We start from the raw sequence: 23,989 nt of genomic DNA, 5'->3' as shown, positions 1-23,989 counted from the left end.
GAATGAGGCTCACGGCTTTTACTCTTACGGCCACCCACCACCGCGCGCTTCCGCGTTCTTTGCCCGACACATACCCGCGTCATTCACAACCCCGCAAACATTTTAACCATACTGTCTGCTGTGGGACGGCGCTACAGAGGTGGGTCTGGTGCACTTTGCTGTAACATACCCTCCTGCCCCGCCCCGCCCCGGCACATACTGCGGTGGGACCACGGCTTATATGTACTTGTACAGGTACTGTACGTGTACCTGTACAGGTAGCTGAACTGCAACTCTACATGTACCTGTACCTGCACTTGTACTGTACTACCTGCATATGTACTTGTACATGTACCTGTACAAAAACAATATGAAAGAAAACAAATCCAGCATGCAGAATCAAAATATCGACACTTGTTCCTGGACAAAACTGAAGAAGACACATTAAAATAACACAGACAGACTTATAGCCAAGCTCAATGAAGGGTGAGCAGTTGTTTTAATCCTTCTTGTCTGCAGCAGTATTTTAATACCGGTTTAAACTGTGTGTGTTCCTAACAGTGACTTGATGTTACAATATGATGAAGCTTGATTTCATAAGTACATTGTTTGATGTGACCTTGATTCATTGTTAACTTAAAATTGTTTACACACTTTTTCTGAATTTGTTTTCTCCAAAGGAGAAGCTGATATCCATCAAAACATGGGTTAACGGGTGGAGGTTGGCACAGACTAAATTCAAAAAGACTTTTTCACTGGGCACGTCTAAAGAAACGAAGACATATCAAGAGTCGTCTGAGAGTCACACACCGGACGATGTATCAGACAAGACTGAATTGGAAAATGTGATTGCAAAACTGACCAAATCTGAGGAAAAGTCATTATTAGAGGATCAGCATCAAAAGGAAGAGCAGCAAAAACAGTATCTCACAGTGGACATAGAGAAACGGCAAACAGTTTACACCCTGATGCAAACAGACGTCAATGAAGAAATGACTGCTGATTGTGAAACAGAATTAATGATGAATGCCAGAGAAAAAGAAGTGAAAAGTCAGATATCCAAACTCAAGGGGCAAGAAGAGGAAATAAAGCATCAAATACAGTTTGCTATAGAGAACATGAGAGAAAGAAATCAAGAGATACAAATGTTCATCACAGAAATAAATAGTCTGCAGAGTCAGATGCCAATAACTACAATCCCAGTATGGGTAACTGAAAATGTGGTGGAAACAGGGACTGACAAAGAGGAGGAGAAACAAGAGTCACACTTAATGAGATTGGAAGCTGAAATGTCAAAGCGAAGTGAAGAGTCATTAAAGACAGAGGAGATGGATGGAGGTACACAAAGCACCGACATTCAAAGAGTGATGAAAGAGGTTTACACAACTCAGCAAATCATAGCAACTCTAAACCTGGAACTCCAGAATCAAGCTGAAATAGGTATCTGTGACGCTGAGCACAAGAATGATGGTGGTGAAATACAACAATTTTTACAAGACATAAAACATTTCCAAGAGCTTTTAAAGATGATAAATTTCTCTCTAAAAGAAGAATCAAGAAACATGAAATCCATCAAAACTGCTGAGAGAAGACGGGAAAGAAAACTGGATCAGAGGTTAGAAAGAACGTTAAGAGAAAGAGATGAATTAGAAATTCTAAGAATCAAAATGCAGAGACAAATTCAGGATATACAAGAAAAGTTTGAAAAAATTGCAAGACTTAAAACCATAATGGAGAAAATGACAGTCAAGATAGGGAAACTAAGTGAAGACATGCATTTAAACGTTAATGAGAGTGAAATACGACTGAACCGGTTGGAGGAGACAAGTTGTTTAGTTAAAGCTACAAAAAATAACATGGAGAAGAGTTTTGCCCTCCTAATGATGAATGGGAGAACTGAGCTTAATGAATGCAAGGGCCAAGGAGAGAGTGACAAAGTGACGACCCAAAGAATGGCCAACGAAACAGAGACACTAGAAACTACAGACCTGGGACTTCAACATCATTACACGACTCCCAAGAAAGACTTAAAACAGACAGGTCAACGAGGGGCTGAGAAAAAGCAAGACAGTCAACAAATCTGTGAGCGAGAAGGAGAAAAAACTCTACAAAAGGTTGAAGAGAATCAAATGGAAAAGGTGAAAGAGCTCATTAAACCCGAGAGTTCAAAAGAAGCAAAACGGTGTCTTTCTGGTGCAGACATACATGAGATGACCCTTTTGAAGGAGGATATCGAAAGACAGCAACTGAAGCTTAACGACAGAATGCAAACGAACAAAAGAGAAATGAAAGAAATTGAGTTGCTAAAGTCTGAGTTGGAGAGAAAGAGAAAAGACAGTGAACAGATTTTCAGAAAAAGCATGAGAAAGAAAGCTGAATGTGAACTAATGTTAAATGAAATACAGCAAGAAAAGCAAACATTGAAAAGAGAAACCAGGAAAAGAAAACGAGAACTGGAGCAAAGACAAGAGAAAACCAGGAAAGAGAGGGATGACTTAGAAGTGCTGAAATTAAAACTGATACGACAAAAAGAGGAGATCGCTGAAGAGAAGAAAAAAATCAATGACATCCAGCAACAAGAGAAAGAACAGCTCAGTCAGATGAAATGCAACATTGATAAAGAAAGACAAAAGCTTCTGAATGAGAGGGACCAACTGGAAGGCCAAAGAGCTGAGCTCCAGAGAAGAGAGGATGAAGTCAGGAATGAAATGGACTCTGCTGAGACTCTGAGACTGAGACTTCATCATCTCGGCAAGAAGATAGCTGAAAATCTGAAGCGCAAAATGGACAATTTGCAAAGCGATATTGACAAGACCTTACATCTGAAGTCTGATTTGGAACAACAGATTGCAGCTGTGGATGAAAATGCAATTGGTCTGGATAATTACAATGAAATCATAAAGAACCTTTCAGAAGGTTTGGCACTTGTCTCCTCAACCATGATTACCAAGGGAGATGAAGCAGCCAGTCCGTGGAAAGAACAATTTGACTTGGATAAACAAGCTCTTGAGATGGTCAAAGTACAGATTCAACAAGACAGACTGACTTTAGACCAAATGGCCGACAAGATGGACAAAGAGAAGCAGGACATGAACGTACTGATGGATGACATCCAGCAACAAAGAGTCATGATAGAACTAGACAGGAAACAGATGAAAGAAGAACAAGATATGATGGAAATGACTAAATCACAGCTCCAAACTAAAGCAGAACATATCAACAACTTGTTTGAGGAGATCAACAGGGAGAAAGCTACCATCGAAGAGCTGACCCTTCAGGTTCAAACAGACAGACAAAGACTTGATGCTGTCATGAAGGAGAATTTCTTGAAAGAAAAACTGCTGGATGACCAGCTCCTGGAGGCCAAAGGACAATCTGAAGAGCTGCAAACCGTCAAGAACAGATTGTCCGAAGACAGACAAAGACTTGATGCTGTCATGAAGGAGAATTTCTTGAAAGAAAAACTGCTGGATGACCAGCTCCTGGAGGCCAAAGGACAATCTGAAGAGCTGCAAACCCTCAAGAACCGATTGTCCGAAGAACGACATGAACTCCAAACTCTCAGGAACAATGTCAGCTGGAAGAACCAAGAGGTGGAAGCTGCCATGAGAACCATCCATGAAGAGAAAGAACAGCTCAGTCAGATGAAATCCAACATTGATAAAGAAAGGCAAAAGCTTCTGAATGAGAGGGACCAACTGGAAGGCCAAAGAGCTGAGCTCCAGAGAAGAGAGGATGAAGTCAGGAATGAAATGGACTCTGCTGAGACTCTGAGACTGAGACTTCATCATCTCGGCAAGAAGATAGCTGAAAATCTCAAGCGCAAAATGGACAATTTGCAAAGCGATATTGACAAGACCTTACATCTGCAGTCTGATTTGGAACAACAGATTGCAGCTGTGGATGAAAATGCAATTGGTCTGGATAATTACAATGAAATCATAAAGAACCTTTCAGAAGGTTTGGCACTTGTCTCCTCAACCATGATTACCAAGGGAGATGAAGCAGCCAGTCCGTGGAAAGAACAATTTGACTTGGATAAACAAGCTCTTGAGATGGTCAAAGTACAGATTCAACAAGACAGACTGACTTTAGACCAAATGGCCAACAAGATGGACAAAGAGATGCAGGACATGAACGTACTGATGGATGACATCCAGCAACAAAGAGTCATGATAGAACAAGACAGGAAACAGATGAAAGAAGAACGAGATATGATGGAAACGACTAAATCTCAGCTCCAAACTAAAGGAGAACATATCAACAGCTTGTTTGAGGAGATCAACGGGGAGAAAGCTACCATCGAGGAGCTGACCCTTCAGGTTCAAACAGACAGACAAAGACTTGATGCTGTCATGAAGGAGAATTTCTTGAAAGAAAAACAGCTGGATGACCAGCTCCTGGAGGCCAAAGGACAATCTGAAGAGCTGCAAACCGTCAAGAACAGATTGTCCGAAGACAGACAAAGACTTGATGCTGTCATGAAGGAGAATTTCTTGAAAGAAAAACTGCTGGATGACCAGCTCCTGGAGGCCAAAGGACAATCTGAAGAGCTGCAAACCGTCAAGAACCGATTGTCCGAAGAACGACATGAACTCCAAACTCTCAGGAACAATGTCACCTGGAAGAACCAAGAGGTGGAAGCTGCCATGAGAACCATCCATGTAGAGAAAGAACAACTCAGTCAGATGAAATCCAACATTGATAAAGAAAGGCAAAAGCTTCTGAATGAGAGGGACCAACTGGAAGGCCAAAGAGCTGAGCTCCAGAGAAGAGAGGATGAAGTCAGGAATGAAATGGACTCTGCTGAGACTCTGAGACTGAGACTTCATCATCTCGGCAAGAAGATAGCTGAAAATCTCAAGCGCAAAATGGACAATTTGCAAAGCGATATTGACAAGACCTTACATCTGCAGTCTGATTTGGAACAACAGATTGCAGCCGTGGATGAAAATGCAATTGGTCTGGATAATTACAATGAAATCATAAAGAACCTTTCAGAAGGTTTGGCACTTGTCTCCTCAACCATGATTACCAAGGGAGATGAAGCAGCCAGTCCGTGGAAAGAACAATTTGACTTGGATAAACAAGCTCTTGAGATGGTCAAAGTACAGATTCAACAAGACAGACTGACTTTAGACCAAATGGCCAACAAGATGGACAAAGAGATGCAGGACATGAACGTACTGATGGATGACATCCAGCAACAAAGAGTCATGATAGAACAAGACAGGAAACAGATGAAAGAAGAACGAGATATGATGGAAACGACTAAATCTCAGCTCCAAACTAAAGGAGAACATATCAACAGCTTGTTTGAGGAGATCAACGGGGAGAAAGCTACCATCGAGGAGCTGACCCTTCAGGTTCAAACAGACAGACAAAGACTTGATGCTGTCATGAAGGAGAATTTCTTGAAAGAAAAACAGCTGGATGACCAGCTCCTGGAGGCCAAAGGACAATCTGAAGAGCTGCAAACCGTCAAGAACAGATTGTCCGAAGACAGACAAAGACTTGATGCTGTCATGAAGGAGAATTTCTTGAAAGAAAAACTGCTGGATGACCAGCTCCTGGAGGCCAAAGGACAATCTGAAGAGCTGCAAACCGTCAAGAACCGATTGTCCGAAGAACGACATGAACTCCAAACTCTCAGGAACAATGTCAGCTGGAAGAACCAAGAGGTGGAAGCTGCCATGAGAACCATCCATGAAGAGAAAGAACAGCTCAGTCAGATGAAATCCAACATTGATAAAGAAAGGCAAAAGCTTCTGAATGAGAGGGACCAACTGGAAGGCCAAAGAGCTGAGCTCCAGAGAAGAGAGGATGAAGTCAGGAATGAAATGGACTCTGCTGAGACTCTGAGACTGAGACTTCATCATCTCGGCAAGAAGATAGCTGAAAATCTCAAGCGCAAAATGGACAATTTGCAAAGCGATATTGACAAGACCTTACATCTGCAGTCTGATTTGGAACAACAGATTGCAGCTGTGGATGAAAATGCAATTGGTCTGGATAATTACAATGAAATCATAAAGAACCTTTCAGAAGGTTTGGCACTTGTCTCCTCAACCATGATTACCAAGGGAGATGAAGCAGCCAGTCCGTGGAAAGAACAATTTGACTTGGATAAACAAGCTCTTGAGATGGTCAAAGTACAGATTCAACAAGACAGACTGACTTTAGACCAAATGGCCAACAAGATGGACAAAGAGATGCAGGACATGAACGTACTGATGGATGACATCCAGCAACAAAGAGTTATGATAGAACAAGACAGGAAACAGATGAAAGAAGAACAAGATATGATGGAAACGACTAAATCACAGCTCCAAACTAAAGGAGAACATATCAACAGCTTGTTTGAGGAGATCAACGGGGAGAAAGCTACCATCGAGGAGCTGACCCTTCAGGTTCAAACAGACAGACAAAGACTTGATGCTGTCATGAAGGAGAATTTCTTGAAAGAAAAACAGCTGGATGACCAGCTCCTGGAGGCCAAAGGACAATCTGAAGAGCTGCAAACCGTCAAGAACAGATTGTCCGAAGACAGACAAAGACTTGATGCTGTCATGAAGGAGAATTTCTTGAAAGAAAAACTGCTGGATGACCAGCTCCTGGAGGCCAAAGGACAATCTGAAGAGCTGCAAACCCTCAAGAACCGATTGTCCGAAGAACGACATGAACTCCAAACTCTCAGGAACAATGTCACCTGGAAGAACCAAGAGGTGGAAGCTGCCATGAGAACCATCCATGTAGAGAAAGAACAACTCAGTCAGATGAAATCCAACATTGATAAAGAAAGGCAAAAGCTTCTGAATGAGAGGGACCAACTGGAAGGCCAAAGAGCTGAGCTCCAGAGAAGAGAGGATGAAGTCAGGAATGAAATGGACTCTGCTGAGACTCTGAGACTGAGACTTCATCATCTCGGCAAGAAGATAGCTGAAAATCTGAAGCGCAAAATGGACAATTTGCAAAGCGATATTGACAAGACCTTACATCTGCAGTCTGATTTGGAACAACAGATTGCAGCTGTGGATGAAAATACAATTGGTCTGGATAATTACAATGAAATCATAAAGAACCTTTCAGAAGGTTTGGCACGTGTCTCCTCAACCATGATTACCAAGGGAGATGAAGCAGCCAGTCCGTGGAAAGAACAATTTGACTTGGATAAACAAGCTCTTGAGATGGTCAAAGTACAGATTCAACAAGACAGACTGACTTTAGACCAAATGGCCGACAGGATGGACAAAGAGAAGCAGGACATGAACGTACTGATGGATGACATCCAGCAACAAAGAGTCATGATAGAACAAGACAGGAAACAGATGAAAGAAGAACGTGATATGATGGAAACGACTAAATCACAGCTCCAAACTAAAGCAGAACATATCAACAGCTTGTTTGAGGAGATCAACAGGGAGAAAACTACCATCGAGGAGCTGACCCTTCAGGTTCAAACAGACAGACAAAGACTTGATGCTGTCATGAAGGAGAATTTCTTGAAAGAAAAACTGCTGGATGACCAGCTCCTGGAGGCCAAAGGACAATTTGAAGAGCTGCAAACTGTCAAGAACAGATTGTCCGAAGAACGACATGAACTCCAAACTCTCAGGAACAATGTCACCTGGAAGAACCAAGAGGTGGAAGCTGCCATGAGAACCATCCATGTAGAGAAAGAACAACTCAGTCAGATGAAATCCAACATTGATAAAGAAAGGCAAAAGCTTCTGAATGAGAGGGACCAACTGGAAGACCAAAGAGCTGAGCTCCAGAGAAGAGAGGATGAAGTCAGGAATGAAATGGACTCTGCTGAGACTCTGAGACTGAGACTTCATCATCTCGGCAAGAAGATAGCTGAAAATCTGAAGCGCAAAATGGACAATTTGCAAAGCGATATTGACAAGACCTTACATCTGCAGTTTGATTTGGAACAACAGATTGCAGCCGTGGATGAAAATGCAATTGGTCTGGATAATTACAATGAAATCATAAAGAACCTTTCAGAAGGTTTGGCACTTGTCTCCTCAACCATGATTACCAAGGGAGATGAAGCAGCCAGTCCGTGGAAAGAACAATTTGACTTGGATAAACAAGCTCTTGAGATGGTCAAAGTACAGATTCAACAAGACAGACTGACTTTAGACCAAATGGCCGACAAGATGGACAAAGAGAAGCAGGACATGAACGTATTGATGGATGACATCCAGCAACAAAGAGTCATGATAGAACAAGACAGGAAACAGATGAAAGAAGAACAAGATATGATGGAAACGACTAAATCTCAGCTCCAAACTAAAGCAGAACATATCAACAGCTTGTTTGAGGAGATCAACAGGGAGAAAACTACCATCGGGGAGCTGACCCTTCAGGTTAAAACAGACAGACAAAGACTTGATGCTGTCATGAAGGAGAATTTCTTGAAAGAAAAACTGCTGGATGACCAGCTCCTGGAGGCCAAAGGACAATCTGAAGAGCTGCAAACCGTCAAGAACAGATTGTCCGAAGACAGACAAAGACTTGATGCTGTCATGAAGGAGAATTTCTTGAAAGAAAAACTGCTGGATGACCAGCTCCTGGAGGCCAAAGGACAATCTGAAGAGCTGCAAACCGTCAAGAACAGATTGTCCGAAGACAGACAAAGACTTGATGCTGTCATGAAGGAGAATTTCTTGAAAGAAAAACTGCTGGATGACCAGCTCCTGGAGGCCAAAGGACAATCTGAAGAGCTGCAAACCCTGAAGAACCGATTGTCCGAAGAACGACATGAACTCCAAACTCTCAGGAACAATGTCACCTGGAAGAACCAAGAGGTGGAAGCTGCCATGAGAACCATCCACGAAGAGAAAGAACAGCTCAGTCAGATGAAATCCAACATTGATAAAGAAAGACAAAAGCTTCTGAATGAGAGGGACCAACTGGAAGGCCAAAGAGCTGAGCTCCAGAGAAGAGAGGATGAAGTCAGGAATGAAATGGACTCTGCTGAGACTCTGAGACTGAGACTTCATCATCTCGGCAAGAAGATAGCTGAAAATCTGAAGCGCAAAATGGACAATTTGCAAAGCGATATTGACAAGACCTTACATCTGCAGTCTGATTTGGAACAACAGATTGCAGCTGTGGATGAAAATGCAATTGGTCTGGATAATTACAATGAAATCATAAAGAACCTTTCAGAAGGTTTGGCACTTGTCTCCTCAACCATGATTACCAAGGGAGATGAAGCAGCCAGTCCGTGGAAAGAACAATTTGACTTGGATAAACAAGCTCTTGAGATGGTCAAAGTACAGATTCAACAAGACAGACTGACTTTAGACCAAATGGCCGACAAGATGGAAAAAAAGAAGCAGGACATGAACGTACTGATGGATGACATCCAGCAACAAAGAGTCATGATAGAACTAGACAGGAAACAGATGAAAGAAGAACAAGATATGATGGAAACGACTAAATCTCAGCTCCAAACTAAAGCAGAACATATCAACAACTTGTTTGAGGAGATCAACAGGGAGAAAGCTACCATCGAAGAGCTGACCCTTCAGGTTCAAACAGACAGACAAAGACTTGATGCTGTCATGAAGGAGAATTTCTTGAAAGAAAAACTGCTGGATGACCAGCTCCTGGAGGCCAAAGGACAATCTGAAGAGCTGCAAACCGTCAAGAACAGATTGTCCGAAGACAGACAAAGACTTGATGCTGTCATGAAGGAGAATTTCTTGAAAGAAAAACTGCTGGATGACCAGCTCCTGGAGGCCAAAGGACAATCTGAAGAGCTGCAAACCGTCAAGAACCGATTGTCCGAAGAACGACATGAACTCCAAACTCTCAGGAATAATGTCACCTGGAAGAACCAAGAGGTGGAAGCTGCCATGAGAACCATCCATGAAGAGAAAGAACAGCTCAGTCAGATGAAATCCAACATTGATAAAGAAAGACAAAAGCTTCTGAATGAGAGGGACCAACTGGAAGGCCAAAGAGCTGAGCTTCAGAGAAGAGAGGATGAAGTCAGGAATGAAATGGACTCTGCTGAGACTCTGAGACTGAGACTTCATCATCTCGGCAAGAAGATAGCTGAAAATCTGAAGCGCAAAATGGACAATTTGCAAAGCGATATTGACAAGACCTTACATCTGCAGTCTGATTTGGAACAACAGATTGCAGCTGTGGATGAAAATGCAATTGGTCTGGATAATTACAATGAAATCATAAAGAACCTTTCAGAAGGTTTGGCACTTGTCTCCTCAACCATGATTACCAAGGGAGATGAAGCAGCCAGTCCGTGGAAAGAACAATTTGACGTAGATAAACAAGCTCTTGAGATGGTCAAAGTACAGATTCAACAAGACAGACTGACTTTAGACCAAATGGCCGACAAGATGGACAAAGAGAAGCAGGACATGAACGTACTGATGGATGACATCCAGCAACAAAGAGTCATGATAGAACAAGACAGGAAACTGATGAAAGAAGAACAAGATATGATGGAAACGACTAAATCACAGCTCCAAACTAAAGCAGAACATATCAACAGCTTGTTTGAGGAGATCAACAGGGAGAAAGCTACCATCGAAGAGCTGACCCTTCAGGTTCAAACAGAAAGACAAAGACTTGATGCTGTCATGAAGGAGAATTTCTTGAAAGAAAAACTGCTGGATGACCAGCTCCTGGAGGCCAAAGGACAATCTGAAGAGCTGCAAACCGTCAAGAACAGATTGTCCGAAGACAGACAAAGACTTGATGCTGTCATGAAGGAGAATTTCTTGAAAGAAAAACTGCTGGATGACCAGCTCCTGGAGGCCAAAGGACAATCTGAAGAGCTGCAAACCGTCAAGAACAGATTGTCCGAAGACAGACAAAGACTTGATGCTGTCATGAAGGAGAATTTCTTGAAAGAAAAACTGCTGGATGACCAGCTCCTGGAGGCCAAAGGACAATCTGAAGAGCTGCAAACCGTCAAGAACAGATTGTCCGAAGAACGACATGAACTCCAAACTCTCAGGAACAATGTCACCTGGAAGAACCAAGAGGTGGAAGCTGCCATGAGAACCATCCATGAAGAGAAAGAACAGCTCAGTCAGATGAAATCCAACATTGATAAAGAAAGACAAAAGCTTCTGAATGAGAGGGACCAACTGGAAGGCCAAAGAGCTGAGCTTCAGAGAAGAGAGGATGAAGTCAGGAATGAAATGGACTCTGCTGAGACTCTGAGACTGAGACTTCATCATCTCGGCAAGAAGATAGCTGAAAATCTGAAGCGCAAAATGGACAATTTGCAAAGCGATATTGACAAGACCTTACATCTGCAGTCTGATTTGGAACAACAGATTGCAGCTGTGGATGAAAATGCAATTGGTCTGGATAATTACAATGAAATCATAAAGAACCTTTCAGAAGGTTTGGCACTTGTCTCCTCAACCATGATTACCAAGGGAGATGAAGCAGCCAGTCCGTGGAAAGAACAATTTGACTTGGATAAACAAGCTCTTGAGATGGTCAAAGTACAGATTCAACAAGACAGACTGACTTTAGACCAAATGGCCGACAAGATGGACAAAGAGAAGCAGGACATGAACGTACTGATGGATGACATCCAGCAACAAAGAGTCATGATAGAACAAGATAGGAAACTGATGAAAGAAGAACAAGATATGATGGAAACGACTAAATCACAGCTCCAAACTAAAGCAGAACATATCAACAGCTTGTTTGAGGAGATCAACAGGGAGAAAACTACCATCGAGGAGCTGACTCTTCAGGTTCAAACAGAAAGACAAAGACTTGATGCTGTCATGAAGGAGAATTTCTTGAAAGAAAAACTGCTGGATGACCAGCTCCTGGAGGCCAAAGGACAATCTGAAGAGCTGCAAACCGTCAAGAACAGATTGTCCGAAGACAGACAAAGACTTGATGCTGTCATGAAGGAGAATTTCTTGAAAGAAAAACTGCTGGATGACCAGCTCCTGGAGGCCAAAGGACAATCTGAAGAGCTGCAAACCGTCAAGAACAGATTATCCGAAGACAGACAAAGACTTGATGCTGTCATGAAGGAGAATTTCTTGAAAGAAAAACTGCTGGATGACCAGCTCCTGGAGGCCAAAGGACAATCTGAAGAGCTGCAAACTGTCAAGAACAGATTGTCCGAAGACAGACAAAGACTTGATGCTGTCATGAAGGAGAATTTCTTGAAAGAAAAACTGCTGGATGACCAGCTCCTGGAGGCCAAAGGACAATCTGAAGAGCTGCAAACCCTCAAGAACCGATTGTCCGAAGAACGACATGAACTCCAAACTCTCAGGAACAATGTCACCTGGAAGAACCAAGAGGTGGAAGCTGCCATGAGAACCATCCATGAAGAGAAAGAACAGCTCAGTCAGATGAAATCCAACATTGATAAAGAAAGGCAAAAGCTTCTGAATGAGAGGGACCAACTGGAAGGCCAAAGAGCTGAGCTCCAGAGAAGAGAGGATGAAGTCAGGAATGAAATGGACTCTGCTGAGACTCTGAGACTGAGACTTCATCATCTCGGCAAGAAGATAGCTGAAAATCTGAAGCGCAAAATGGACAATTTGCAAAGCGATATTGACAAGACCTTACATCTGCAGTCTGATTTGGAACAACAGATTGCAGCTGTGGATGAAAATGCAATTGGTCTGGATAATTACAATGAAATCATAAAGAACCTTTCAGAAGGTTTGGCACTTGTCTCCTCAACCATGATTACCAAGGGAGATGAAGCAGCCAGTCCGTGGAAAGAACAATTTGACTTGGATAAACAAGCTCTTGAGATGGTCAAAGTACAGATTCAACAAGACAGACTGACTTTAGACCAAATGGCCGACAAGATGGACAAAGAGAAGCAGGACATGAATGTATTGATGGATGACATCCAGCAACAAAGAGTTATGATAGAACAAGACAGGAAACTGATGAAAGAAGAACAAGATATGATGGATACGACTAAATTACAGCTCCAAACTAAAGCAGAACATATCAACAGCTTGTTTGAGGAGATCAACAGGGAGAAAACTACCATCGGGGAGCTGACCCTTCAGGTTAAAACAGACAGACAAAGAGTTGATGCTGTCATGAGGGAGAATTTCTTGAAAGAAAAACTGCTGGATGACCAGCTCCTGGAGGCCAAAGGACAATCTGAAGAGCTGCAAACCGTCAAGAACAGATTGTCCGAAGACAGACAAAGACTTGATGCTGTCATGAAGGAGAATTTCTTGAAAGAAAAACTGCTGGATGACCAGCTCCTGGAGGCCAAAGGACAATCTGAAGAGCTGCAAACCGTCAAGAACAGATTGTCCGAAGACAGACAAAGACTTGATGCTGTCATGAAGGAGAATTTCTTGAAAGAAAAAATGCTGGATGACCAGCTCCTGGAGGCCAAAGGACAATTTGAAGAGCTGCAAACTGTAAAGAAAAGATTGTCCGAAGAACGACATGAACTCCAAACTCTCAGGAACAATGTCACCTGGAAGAACCAAGAGGTGGAAGCTGCCATGAGAACCATCCATGAAGAGAAAGAACAGCTCAGTCAGATGAAATCCAACATTGATAAAGAAAGGCAAAAGCTTCTGAATGAGAGGGACCAACTGGAAGGCCAAAGAGCCGAGCTCCAGAGAAGAGAGGATGAAGTCAGGAATGAAATGGACTCTGCTGAGACTCTTAGACTGAGACTTCATCATCTCGGCAAGAAGATAGCTGAAAATCTGAAGCGCAAAATGGACAATTTGCAAAGCGATATTGACAAGACCTTACATCTGCAGTCTGATTTGGAACAACAGATTGCAGCTGTGGATGAAAATGCAATTGGTCTGGATAATTACAATGAAATCATAAAGAACCTTTCAGAAGGTTTGGCACTTGTCTCCTCAACCATGATTACCAAGGGAGATGAAGCAGCCAGTCCGTGGAAAGAACAATTTGACGTAGATAAACAAGCTCTTGAGATGGTCAAAGTACAGATTCAACAAGACAGACTGACTTTAGACCAAATGGCCGACAAGATGGACAAAGAGAAGCAGGACATGAACGTATTGATGGATGACATCCAGCAACAAAGAGTCATGATAGAACAAGACAGGAAACTGATGAAAGAAGAACAAGATATGATGGAAACGACTAAATCACAGCTCCAAACTAAAGCAGAACATATCAACAGCTTGTTTGAGGAGATCAACAGGGAGAAAGCTACCATCGAAGAGCTGACCCTTCAGGTTCAAACAGACAGACAAAGACTTGATGCTGTCATGAAGGAGAATTTCTTGAAAGAAAAACTGCTGGATGACCAGCTCCTGGAGGCCAAAGGACAATCTGAAGAGCTGCAAACCGTCAAGAACAGATTGTCCGAAGACAGACAAAGACTTGATGCTGTCATGAAGGAGAATTTCTTGAAAGAAAAACTGCTGGATGACCAGCTCCTGGAGGCCAAAGGACAATCTGAAGAGCTGCAAACCGTCAAGAACAGATTGTCCGAAGAACGACATGAACTCCAAACTCTCAGGAATAATGTCACCTGGAAGAACCAAGAGGTGGAAGCTGCCATGAGAACCATCCATGAAGAGAAAGAACAGCTCAGTCAGATGAAATCCAACATTGATAAAGAAAGACAAAAGCTTCTGAATGAGAGGGACCAACTGGAAGGCCAAAGAGCTGAGCTTCAGAGAAGAGAGGATGAAGTCAGGAATGAAATGGACTCTGCTGAGACTCTGAGACTGAGACTTCATCATCTCGGCAAGAAGATAGCTGAAAATCTGAAGCGCAAAATGGACAATTTGCAAAGCGATATTGACAAGACCTTACATCTGCAGTCTGATTTGGAACAACAGATTGCAGCTGTGGATGAAAATGCAATTGGTCTGGATAATTACAATGAAATCATAAAGAACCTTTCAGAAGGTTTGGCACTTGTCTCCTCAACCATGATTACCAAGGGAGATGAAGCAGCCAGTCCGTGGAAAGAACAATTTGACGTAGATAAACAAGCTCTTGAGATGGTCAAAGTACAGATTCAACAAGACAGACTGACTTTAGACCAAATGGCCGACAAGATGGACAAAGAGAAGCAGGACATGAACGTACTGATGGATGACATCCAGCAACAAAGAGTCATGATAGAACAAGACAGGAAACTGATGAAAGAAGAACAAGATATGATGGAAACGACTAAATCACAGCTCCAAACTAAAGCAGAACATATCAACAGCTTGTTTGAGGAGATCAACAGGGAGAAAGCTACCATCGAAGAGCTGACCCTTCAGGTTCAAACAGAAAGACAAAGACTTGATGCTGTCATGAAGGAGAATTTCTTGAAAGAAAAACTGCTGGATGACCAGCTCCTGGAGGCCAAAGGACAATCTGAAGAGCTGCAAACCGTCAAGAACAGATTGTCCGAAGACAGACAAAGACTTGATGCTGTCATGAAGGAGAATTTCTTGAAAGAAAAACTGCTGGATGACCAGCTCCTGGAGGCCAAAGGACAATCTGAAGAGCTGCAAACCGTCAAGAACAGATTGTCCGAAGACAGACAAAGACTTGATGCTGTCATGAAGGAGAATTTCTTGAAAGAAAAACTGCTGGATGACCAGCTCCTGGAGGCCAAAGGACAATCTGAAGAGCTGCAAACCGTCAAGAACAGATTGTCCGAAGAACGACATGAACTCCAAACTCTCAGGAACAATGTCACCTGGAAGAACCAAGAGGTGGAAGCTGCCATGAGAACCATCCATGAAGAGAAAGAACAGCTCAGTCAGATGAAATCCAACATTGATAAAGAAAGACAAAAGCTTCTGAATGAGAGGGACCAACTGGAAGGCCAAAGAGCTGAGCTTCAGAGAAGAGAGGATGAAGTCAGGAATGAAATGGACTCTGCTGAGACTCTGAGACTGAGACTTCATCATCTCGGCAAGAAGATAGCTGAAAATCTGAAGCGCAAAATGGACAATTTGCAAAGCGATATTGACAAGACCTTACATCTGCAGTCTGATTTGGAACAACAGATTGCAGCTGTGGATGAAAATGCAATTGGTCTGGATAATTACAATGAAATCATAAAGAACCTTTCAGAAGGTTTGGCACTTGTCTCCTCAACCATGATTACCAAGGGAGATGAAGCAGCCAGTCCGTGGAAAGAACAATTTGACTTGGATAAACAAGCTCTTGAGATGGTCAAAGTACAGATTCAACAAGACAGACTGACTTTAGACCAAATGGCCGACAAGATGGACAAAGAGAAGCAGGACATGAACGTACTGATGGATGACATCCAGCAACAAAGAGTCATGATAGAACAAGATAGGAAACTGATGAAAGAAGAACAAGATATGATGGAAACGACTAAATCACAGCTCCAAACTAAAGCAGAACATATCAACAGCTTGTTTGAGGAGATCAACAGGGAGAAAACTACCATCGAGGAGCTGACTCTTCAGGTTCAAACAGAAAGACAAAGACTTGATGCTGTCATGAAGGAGAATTTCTTGAAAGAAAAACTGCTGGATGACCAGCTCCTGGAGGCCAAAGGACAATCTGAAGAGCTGCAAACCGTCAAGAACAGATTGTCCGAAGACAGACAAAGACTTGATGCTGTCATGAAGGAGAATTTCTTGAAAGAAAAACTGCTGGATGACCAGCTCCTGGAGGCCAAAGGACAATCTGAAGAGCTGCAAACCGTCAAGAACAGATTGTCCGAAGACAGACAAAGACTTGATGCTGTCATGAAGGAGAATTTCTTGAAAGAAAAAATGCTGGATGACCAGCTCCTGGAGGCCAAAGGACAATCTGAAGAGCTGCAAACCCTCAAGAACCGATTGTCCGAAGAACGACATGAACTCCAAACTCTCAGGAACAATGTCACCTGGAAGAACCAAGAGGTGGAAGCTGCCATGAGAACCATCCATGAAGAGAAAGAACAGCTCAGTCAGATGAAATCCAACATTGATAAAGAAAGGCAAAAGCTTCTGAATGAGAGGGACCAACTGGAAGGCCAAAGAGCTGAGCTCCAGAGAAGAGAGGATGAAGTCAGGAATGAAATGGACTCTGCTGAGACTCTGAGACTGAGACTTCATCATCTCGGCAAGAAGATAGCTGAAAATCTGAAGCGCAAAATGGACAATTTGCAAAGCGATATTGACAAGACCTTACATCTGCAGTCTGATTTGGAACAACAGATTGCAGCTGTGGATGAAAATGCAATTGGTCTGGATAATTACAATGAAATCATAAAGAACCTTTCAGAAGGTTTGGCACTTGTCTCCTCAACCATGATTACCAAGGGAGATGAAGCAGCCAGTCCGTGGAAAGAACAATTTGACTTGGATAAACAAGCTCTTGAGATGGTCAAAGTACAGATTCAACAAGACAGACTGACTTTAGACCAAATGGCCGACAAGATGGACAAAGAGAAGTGGGACATGAATGTATTGATGGATGACATCCAGCAACAAAGAGTTATGATAGAACAAGACAGGAAACTGATGAAAGAAGAACAAGATATGATGGATACGACTAAATTACAGCTCCAAACTAAAGCAGAACATATCAACAGCTTGTTTGAGGAGATCAACAGGGAGAAAACTACCATCGGGGAGCTGACCCTTCAGGTTAAAACAGACAGACAAAGAGTTGATGCTGTCATGAGGGAGAATTTCTTGAAAGAAAAACTGCTGGATGACCAGCTCCTGGAGGCCAAAGGACAATCTGAAGAGCTGCAAACCGTCAAGAACAGATTGTCCGAAGACAGACAAAGACTTGATGCTGTCATGAAGGAGAATTTCTTGAAAGAAAAACTGCTGGATGACCAGCTCCTGGAGGCCAAAGGACAATCTGAAGAGCTGCAAACCGTCAAGAACAGATTGTCCGAAGACAGACAAAGACTTGATGCTGTCATGAAGGAGAATTTCTTGAAAGAAAAAATGCTGGATGACCAGCTCCTGGAGGCCAAAGGACAATTTGAAGAGCTGCAAACTGTAAAGAAAAGATTGTCCGAAGAACGACATGAACTCCAAACTCTCAGGAACAATGTCACCTGGAAGAACCAAGAGGTGGAAGCTGCCATGAGAACCATCCATGAAGAGAAAGAACAGCTCAGTCAGATGAAATCCAACATTGATAAAGAAAGGCAAAAGCTTCTGAATGAGAGGGACCAACTGGAAGGCCAAAGAGCCGAGCTCCAGAGAAGAGAGGATGAAGTCAGGAATGAAATGGACTCTGCTGAGACTCTTAGACTGAGACTTCATCATCTCGGCAAGAAGATAGCTGAAAATCTGAAGCGCAAAATGGACAATTTGCAAAGCGATATTGACAAGACCTTACATCTGCAGTCTGATTTGGAACAACAGATTGCAGCTGTGGATGAAAATGCAATTGGTCTGGATAATTACAATGAAATCATAAAGAACCTTTCAGAAGGTTTGGCACTTGTCTCCTCAACCATGATTACCAAGGGAGATGAAGCAGCCAGTCCGTGGAAAGAACAATTTGACGTAGATAAACAAGCTCTTGAGATGGTCAAAGTACAGATTCAACAAGACAGACTGACTTTAGACCAAATGGCCGACAAGATGGACAAAGAGAAGCAGGACATGAACGTACTGATGGATGACATCCAGCAACAAAGAGTCATGATAGAACAAGACAGGAAACTGATGAAAGAAGAACAAGATATGATGGAAACGACTAAATCACAGCTCCAAACTAAAGCAGAACATATCAACAGCTTGTTTGAGGAGATCAACAGGGAGAAAGCTACCATCGAAGAGCTGACCCTTCAGGTTCAAACAGACAGACAAAGACTTGATGCTGTCATGAAGGAGAATTTCTTGAAAGAAAAACTGCTGGATGACCAGCTCCTGGAGGCCAAAGGACAATCTGAAGAGCTGCAAACCGTCAAGAACAGATTGTCCGAAGACAGACAAAGACTTGATGCTGTCATGAAGGAGAATTTCTTGAAAGAAAAACTGCTGGATGACCAGCTCCTGGAGGCCAAAGGACAATCTGAAGAGCTGCAAACCGTCAAGAACAGATTGTCCGAAGACAGACAAAGACTTGATGCTGTCATGAAGGAGAATTTCTTGAAAGAAAAACTGCTGGATGACCAGCTCCTGGAGGCCAAAGGACAATCTGAAGAGCTGCAAACCGTCAAGAACAGATTGTCCGAAGAACGACATGAACTCCAAACTCTCAGGAACAATGTCACCTGGAAGAACCAAGAGGTGGAAGCTGCCATGAGAACCATCCATGAAGAGAAAGAACAGCTCAGTCAGATGAAATCCAACATTGATAAAGAAAGACAAAAGCTTCTGAATGAGAGGGACCAACTGGAAGGCCAAAGAGCTGAGCTTCAGAGAAGAGAGGATGAAGTCAGGAATGAAATGGACTCTGCTGAGACTCTGAGACTGAGACTTCATCATCTCGGCAAGAAGATAGCTGAAAATCTGAAGCGCAAAATGGACAATTTGCAAAGCGATATTGACAAGACCTTACATCTGCAGTCTGATTTGGAACAACAGATTGCAGCTGTGGATGAAAATGCAATTGGTCTGGATAATTACAATGAAATCATAAAGAACCTTTCAGAAGGTTTGGCACTTGTCTCCTCAACCATGATTACCAAGGGAGATGAAGCAGCCAGTCCGTGGAAAGAACAATTTGACGTAGATAAACAAGCTCTTGAGATGGTCAAAGTACAGATTCAACAAGACAGACTGACTTTAGACCAAATGGCCGACAAGATGGACAAAGAGAAGCAGGACATGAACGTACTGATGGATGACATCCAGCAACAAAGAGTCATGATAGAACAAGACAGGAAACTGATGAAAGAAGAACAAGATATGATGGAAACGACTAAATCACAGCTCCAAACTAAAGCAGAACATATCAACAGCTTGTTTGAGGAGATCAACAGGGAGAAAGCTACCATCGAAGAGCTGACCCTTCAGGTTCAAACAGACAGACAAAGACTTGATGCTGTCATGAAGGAGAATTTCTTGAAAGAAAAACTGCTGGATGACCAGCTCCTGGAGGCCAAAGGACAATCTGAAGAGCTGCAAACCGTCAAGAACAGATTGTCCGAAGACAGACAAAGACTTGATGCTGTCATGAAGGAGAATTTCTTGAAAGAAAAACTGCTGGATGACCAGCTCCTGGAGGCCAAAGGACAATCTGAAGAGCTGCAAACCGTCAAGAACAGATTGTCCGAAGACAGACAAAGACTTGATGCTGTCATGAAGGAGAATTTCTTGAAAGAAAAACTGCTGGATGACCAGCTCCTGGAGGCCAAAGGACAATCTGAAGAGCTGCAAACCGTCAAGAACAGATTGTCCGAAGAACGACATGAACTCCAAACTCTCAGGAACAATGTCACCTGGAAGAACCAAGAGGTGGAAGCTGCCATGAGAACCATCCATGAAGAGAAAGAACAGCTCAGTCAGATGAAATCCAACATTGATAAAGAAAGACAAAAGCTTCTGAATGAGAGGGACCAACTGGAAGGCCGAAGAGCTGAGCTTCAGAGAAGAGAGGATGAAGTCAGGAATGAAATGGACTCTGCTGAGACTCTGAGACTGAGACTTCATCATCTCGGCAAGAAGATAGCTGAAAATCTGAAGCGCAAAATGGACAATTTGCAAAGCGATATTGACAAGACCTTACATCTGCAGTCTGATTTGGAACAACAGATTGCAGCTGTGGATGAAAATGCAATTGGTCTGGATAATTACAATGAAATCATAAAGAACCTTTCAGAAGGTTTGGCACTTGTCTCCTCAACCATGATTACCAAGGGAGATGAAGCAGCCAGTCCGTGGAAAGAACAATTTGACTTGGATAAACAAGCTCTTGAGATGGTCAAAGTACAGATTCAACAAGACAGACTGACTTTAGACCAAATGGCCGACAAGATGGACAAAGAGAAGCAGGACATGAACGTACTGATGGATGACATCCAGCAACAAAGAGTCATGATAGAACAAGACAGGAAACTGATGAAAGAAGAACAAGATATGATGGAAATGACTAAATCACAGCTCCAAACTAAAGCAGAATATATCAACAGCTTGTTTGAGGAGATCAACAGGGAGAAAACTACCATCGAGGAGCTGACCCTTCAGGTTCAAACAGAAAGACAAAGACTTGATGCTGTCATGAAGGAGAATTTCTTGAAAGAAAAACTGCTGGATGACCAGCTCCTGGAGGCCAAAGGACAATCTGAAGAGCTGCAAACCGTCAAGAACAGATTGTCCGAAGACAGACAAAGACTTGATGCTGTCATGAAGGAGAATTTCTTGAAAGAAAAACTGCTGGATGACCAGCTCCTGGAGGCCAAAGGACAATCTGAAGAGCTGCAAACCGTCAAGAACAGATTGTCCGAAGACAGACAAAGACTTGATGCTGTCATGAAGGAGAATTTCTTGAAAGAAAAACTGCTGGATGACCAGCTCCTGGAGGCCAAAGGACAATCTGAAGAGCTGCAAACCGTCAAGAACAGATTGTCCGAAGAACGACATGAACTCCAAACTCTCAGGAACAATGTCACCTGGAAGAACCAAGAGGTGGAAGCTGCCATGAGAACCATCCATGAAGAGAAAGAACAGCTCAGTCAGATGAAATCCAACATTGATAAAGAAAGACAAAAGCTTCTGAATGAGAGGGACCAACTGGAAGGCCAAAGAGCTGAGCTTCAGAGAAGAGAGGATGAAGTCAGGAATGAAATGGACTCTGCTGAGACTCTGAGACTGAGACTTCATCATCTCGGCAAGAAGATAGCTGAAAATCTGAAGCGCAAAATGGACAATTTGCAAAGCGATATTGACAAGACCTTACATCTGCAGTCTGATTTGGAACAACAGATTGCAGCTGTGGATGAAAATGCAATTGGTCTGGATAATTACAATGAAATCATAAAGAACCTTTCAGAAGGTTTGGCACTTGTCTCCTCAACCATGATTACCAAGGGAGATGAAGCAGCCAGTCCGTGGAAAGAACAATTTGACTTGGATAAAAAATCTCTTGAGATGGTCAAAGTACAGATTCAACAAGACAGACTGACTTTAGACCAAATGGCCGACAAGATGGACAAAGAGAAGCAGGACATGAACGTACTGATGGATGACATCCAGCAACAAAGAGTCATGATAGAACAAGACAGGAAACTGATGAAAGAAGAACAAGATATGATGGAAATGACTAAATCACAGCTCCAAACTAAAGCAGAATATATCAACAGCTTGTTTGAGGAGATCAACAGGGAGAAAACTACCATCGAGGAGCTGACCCTTCAGGTTCAAACAGAAAGACAAAGACTTGATGCTGTCATGAAGGAGAATTTCTTGAAAGAAAAACTGCTGGATGACCAGCTCCTGGAGGCCAAAGGACAATCTGAAGAGCTGCAAACCGTCAAGAACAGATTGTCCGAAGAACGACATGAACTCCAAACTCTCAGGAACAATGTCACCTGGAAGAACCAAGAGGTGGAAGCTGCCATGAGAACCATCCATGAAGAGAAAGAACAGCTCAGTCAGATGAAATCCAACATTGATAAAGAAAGGCAAAAGCTTCTGAATGAGAGGGACCAACTGGAAGGCCAAAGAGCCGAGCTCCAGAGAAGAGAGGATGAAGTCAGGAATGAAATGGACTCTGCTGAGACTCTGAGACTGAGACTTCATCATCTCGGTAAGAAGATAGCTGAAAATCTGAAGCGACAAATGGACAATTTGCAAAGCGATATTGACAAGACCTTACATCTGCAGTCTGATTTGGAACAACAGATTGCAGCTGTGGATGAAAATGCAATTGGTCTGGATAATTACAATGAAATCATAAAGAACCTTTCAGAAGGTTTGGCACTTTTCTCCTCAACCATGATTACCAAGGGAGATGAAGCAGCCAGTCCATGGAAAGAACAATTTGACTTAGATAAACAAGCTCTTGAGATGGTCAAAGTACAGATTCAACAAGACAGACTGACTTTAGAACAAATGGCCGACAAGATGGACAAAGAGAAGCAGGACATGAACGTACTGATGGATGACATCCAGCAACAAAGAGTCATGATAGAACAAGACAGGAAACTGATGAAAGAAGAACAAGATATGATGGAAACGACTAAATCACAGCTCCAAACTAAAGCAGAACATATCAACAGCTTGTTTGAGGAGATCAACAGGGAGAAAGCTACCATCGAAGAGCTGACCCTTCAGGTTCAAACAGACAGACAAAGACTTGATGCTGTCATGAAGGAGAATTTCTTGAAAGAAAAACTGCTGGATGACCAGCTCCTGGAGGCCAAAGGACAATCTGAAGAGCTGCAAACCGTCAAGAACAGATTGTCCGAAGACAGACAAAGACTTGATGCTGTCATGAAGGAGAATTTCTTGAAAGAAAAACTGCTGGATGACCAGCTCCTGGAGGCCAAAGGACAATCTGAAGAGCTGCAAACCGTCAAGAACAGATTGTCCGAAGACAGACAAAGACTTGATGCTGTCATGAAGGAGAATTTCTTGAAAGAAAAACTGCTGGATGACCAGCTCCTGGAGGCCAAAGGACAATCTGAAGAGCTGCAAACCCTCAAGAACCGATTGTCCGAAGAACGACATGAACTCCAAACTCTCAGGAACAATGTCACCTGGAAGAACCAAGAGGTGGAAGCTGCCATGAGAACCATCCATGAAGAGAAAGAACAGCTCAGTCAGATGAAATCCAACATTGATAAAGAAAGACAAAAGCTTCTGAATGAGAGAGACCAACTGGAAGGCCAAAGAGCTGAGCTTCAGAGAAGAGAGGATGAAGTCAGGAATGAAATGGACTCTGCTGAGACTCTGAGACTGAGACTTCATCATCTCGGCAAGAAGATAGCTGAAAATCTGAAGCGCAAAATGGACAATTTGCAAAGCGATATTGACAAGACCTTACATCTGCAGTCTGATTTGGAACAACAGATTGCAGCTGTGGATGAAAATGCAATTGGTCTGGATAATTACAATGAAATCATAAAGAACCTTTCAGA

At 42.8% G+C, this 23,989-nt stretch overlaps 1 protein-coding gene across 1 annotated transcript in view; it reads left to right on the top strand.

The window, feature by feature from the left end:
- The window catches only part of LOC308121724 (uncharacterized protein), a 50,745-nt gene that overhangs the window by 10,297 nt on the left and 16,459 nt on the right, over window positions 1-23,989 (top strand). The window contains exon 4 of the mRNA XM_080483151.1: window positions 660-23,989. This exon is cut by the window's right edge and continues 16,459 nt beyond it. Coding sequence (XP_080339277.1) covers window positions 660-23,989 — 23,330 coding nt within the window. The remainder of the gene's footprint in view (window positions 1-659) is intronic.

This window comes from Lipophrys pholis (genome assembly GCF_963383615.2).
Source record: "Lipophrys pholis genome assembly, chromosome: 16".
In the NCBI taxonomy this organism is placed as follows: Eukaryota; Metazoa; Chordata; class Actinopteri; order Blenniiformes; family Blenniidae; genus Lipophrys; species Lipophrys pholis.
This window is presented reverse-complemented; position numbering and strand designations above follow the sequence as displayed.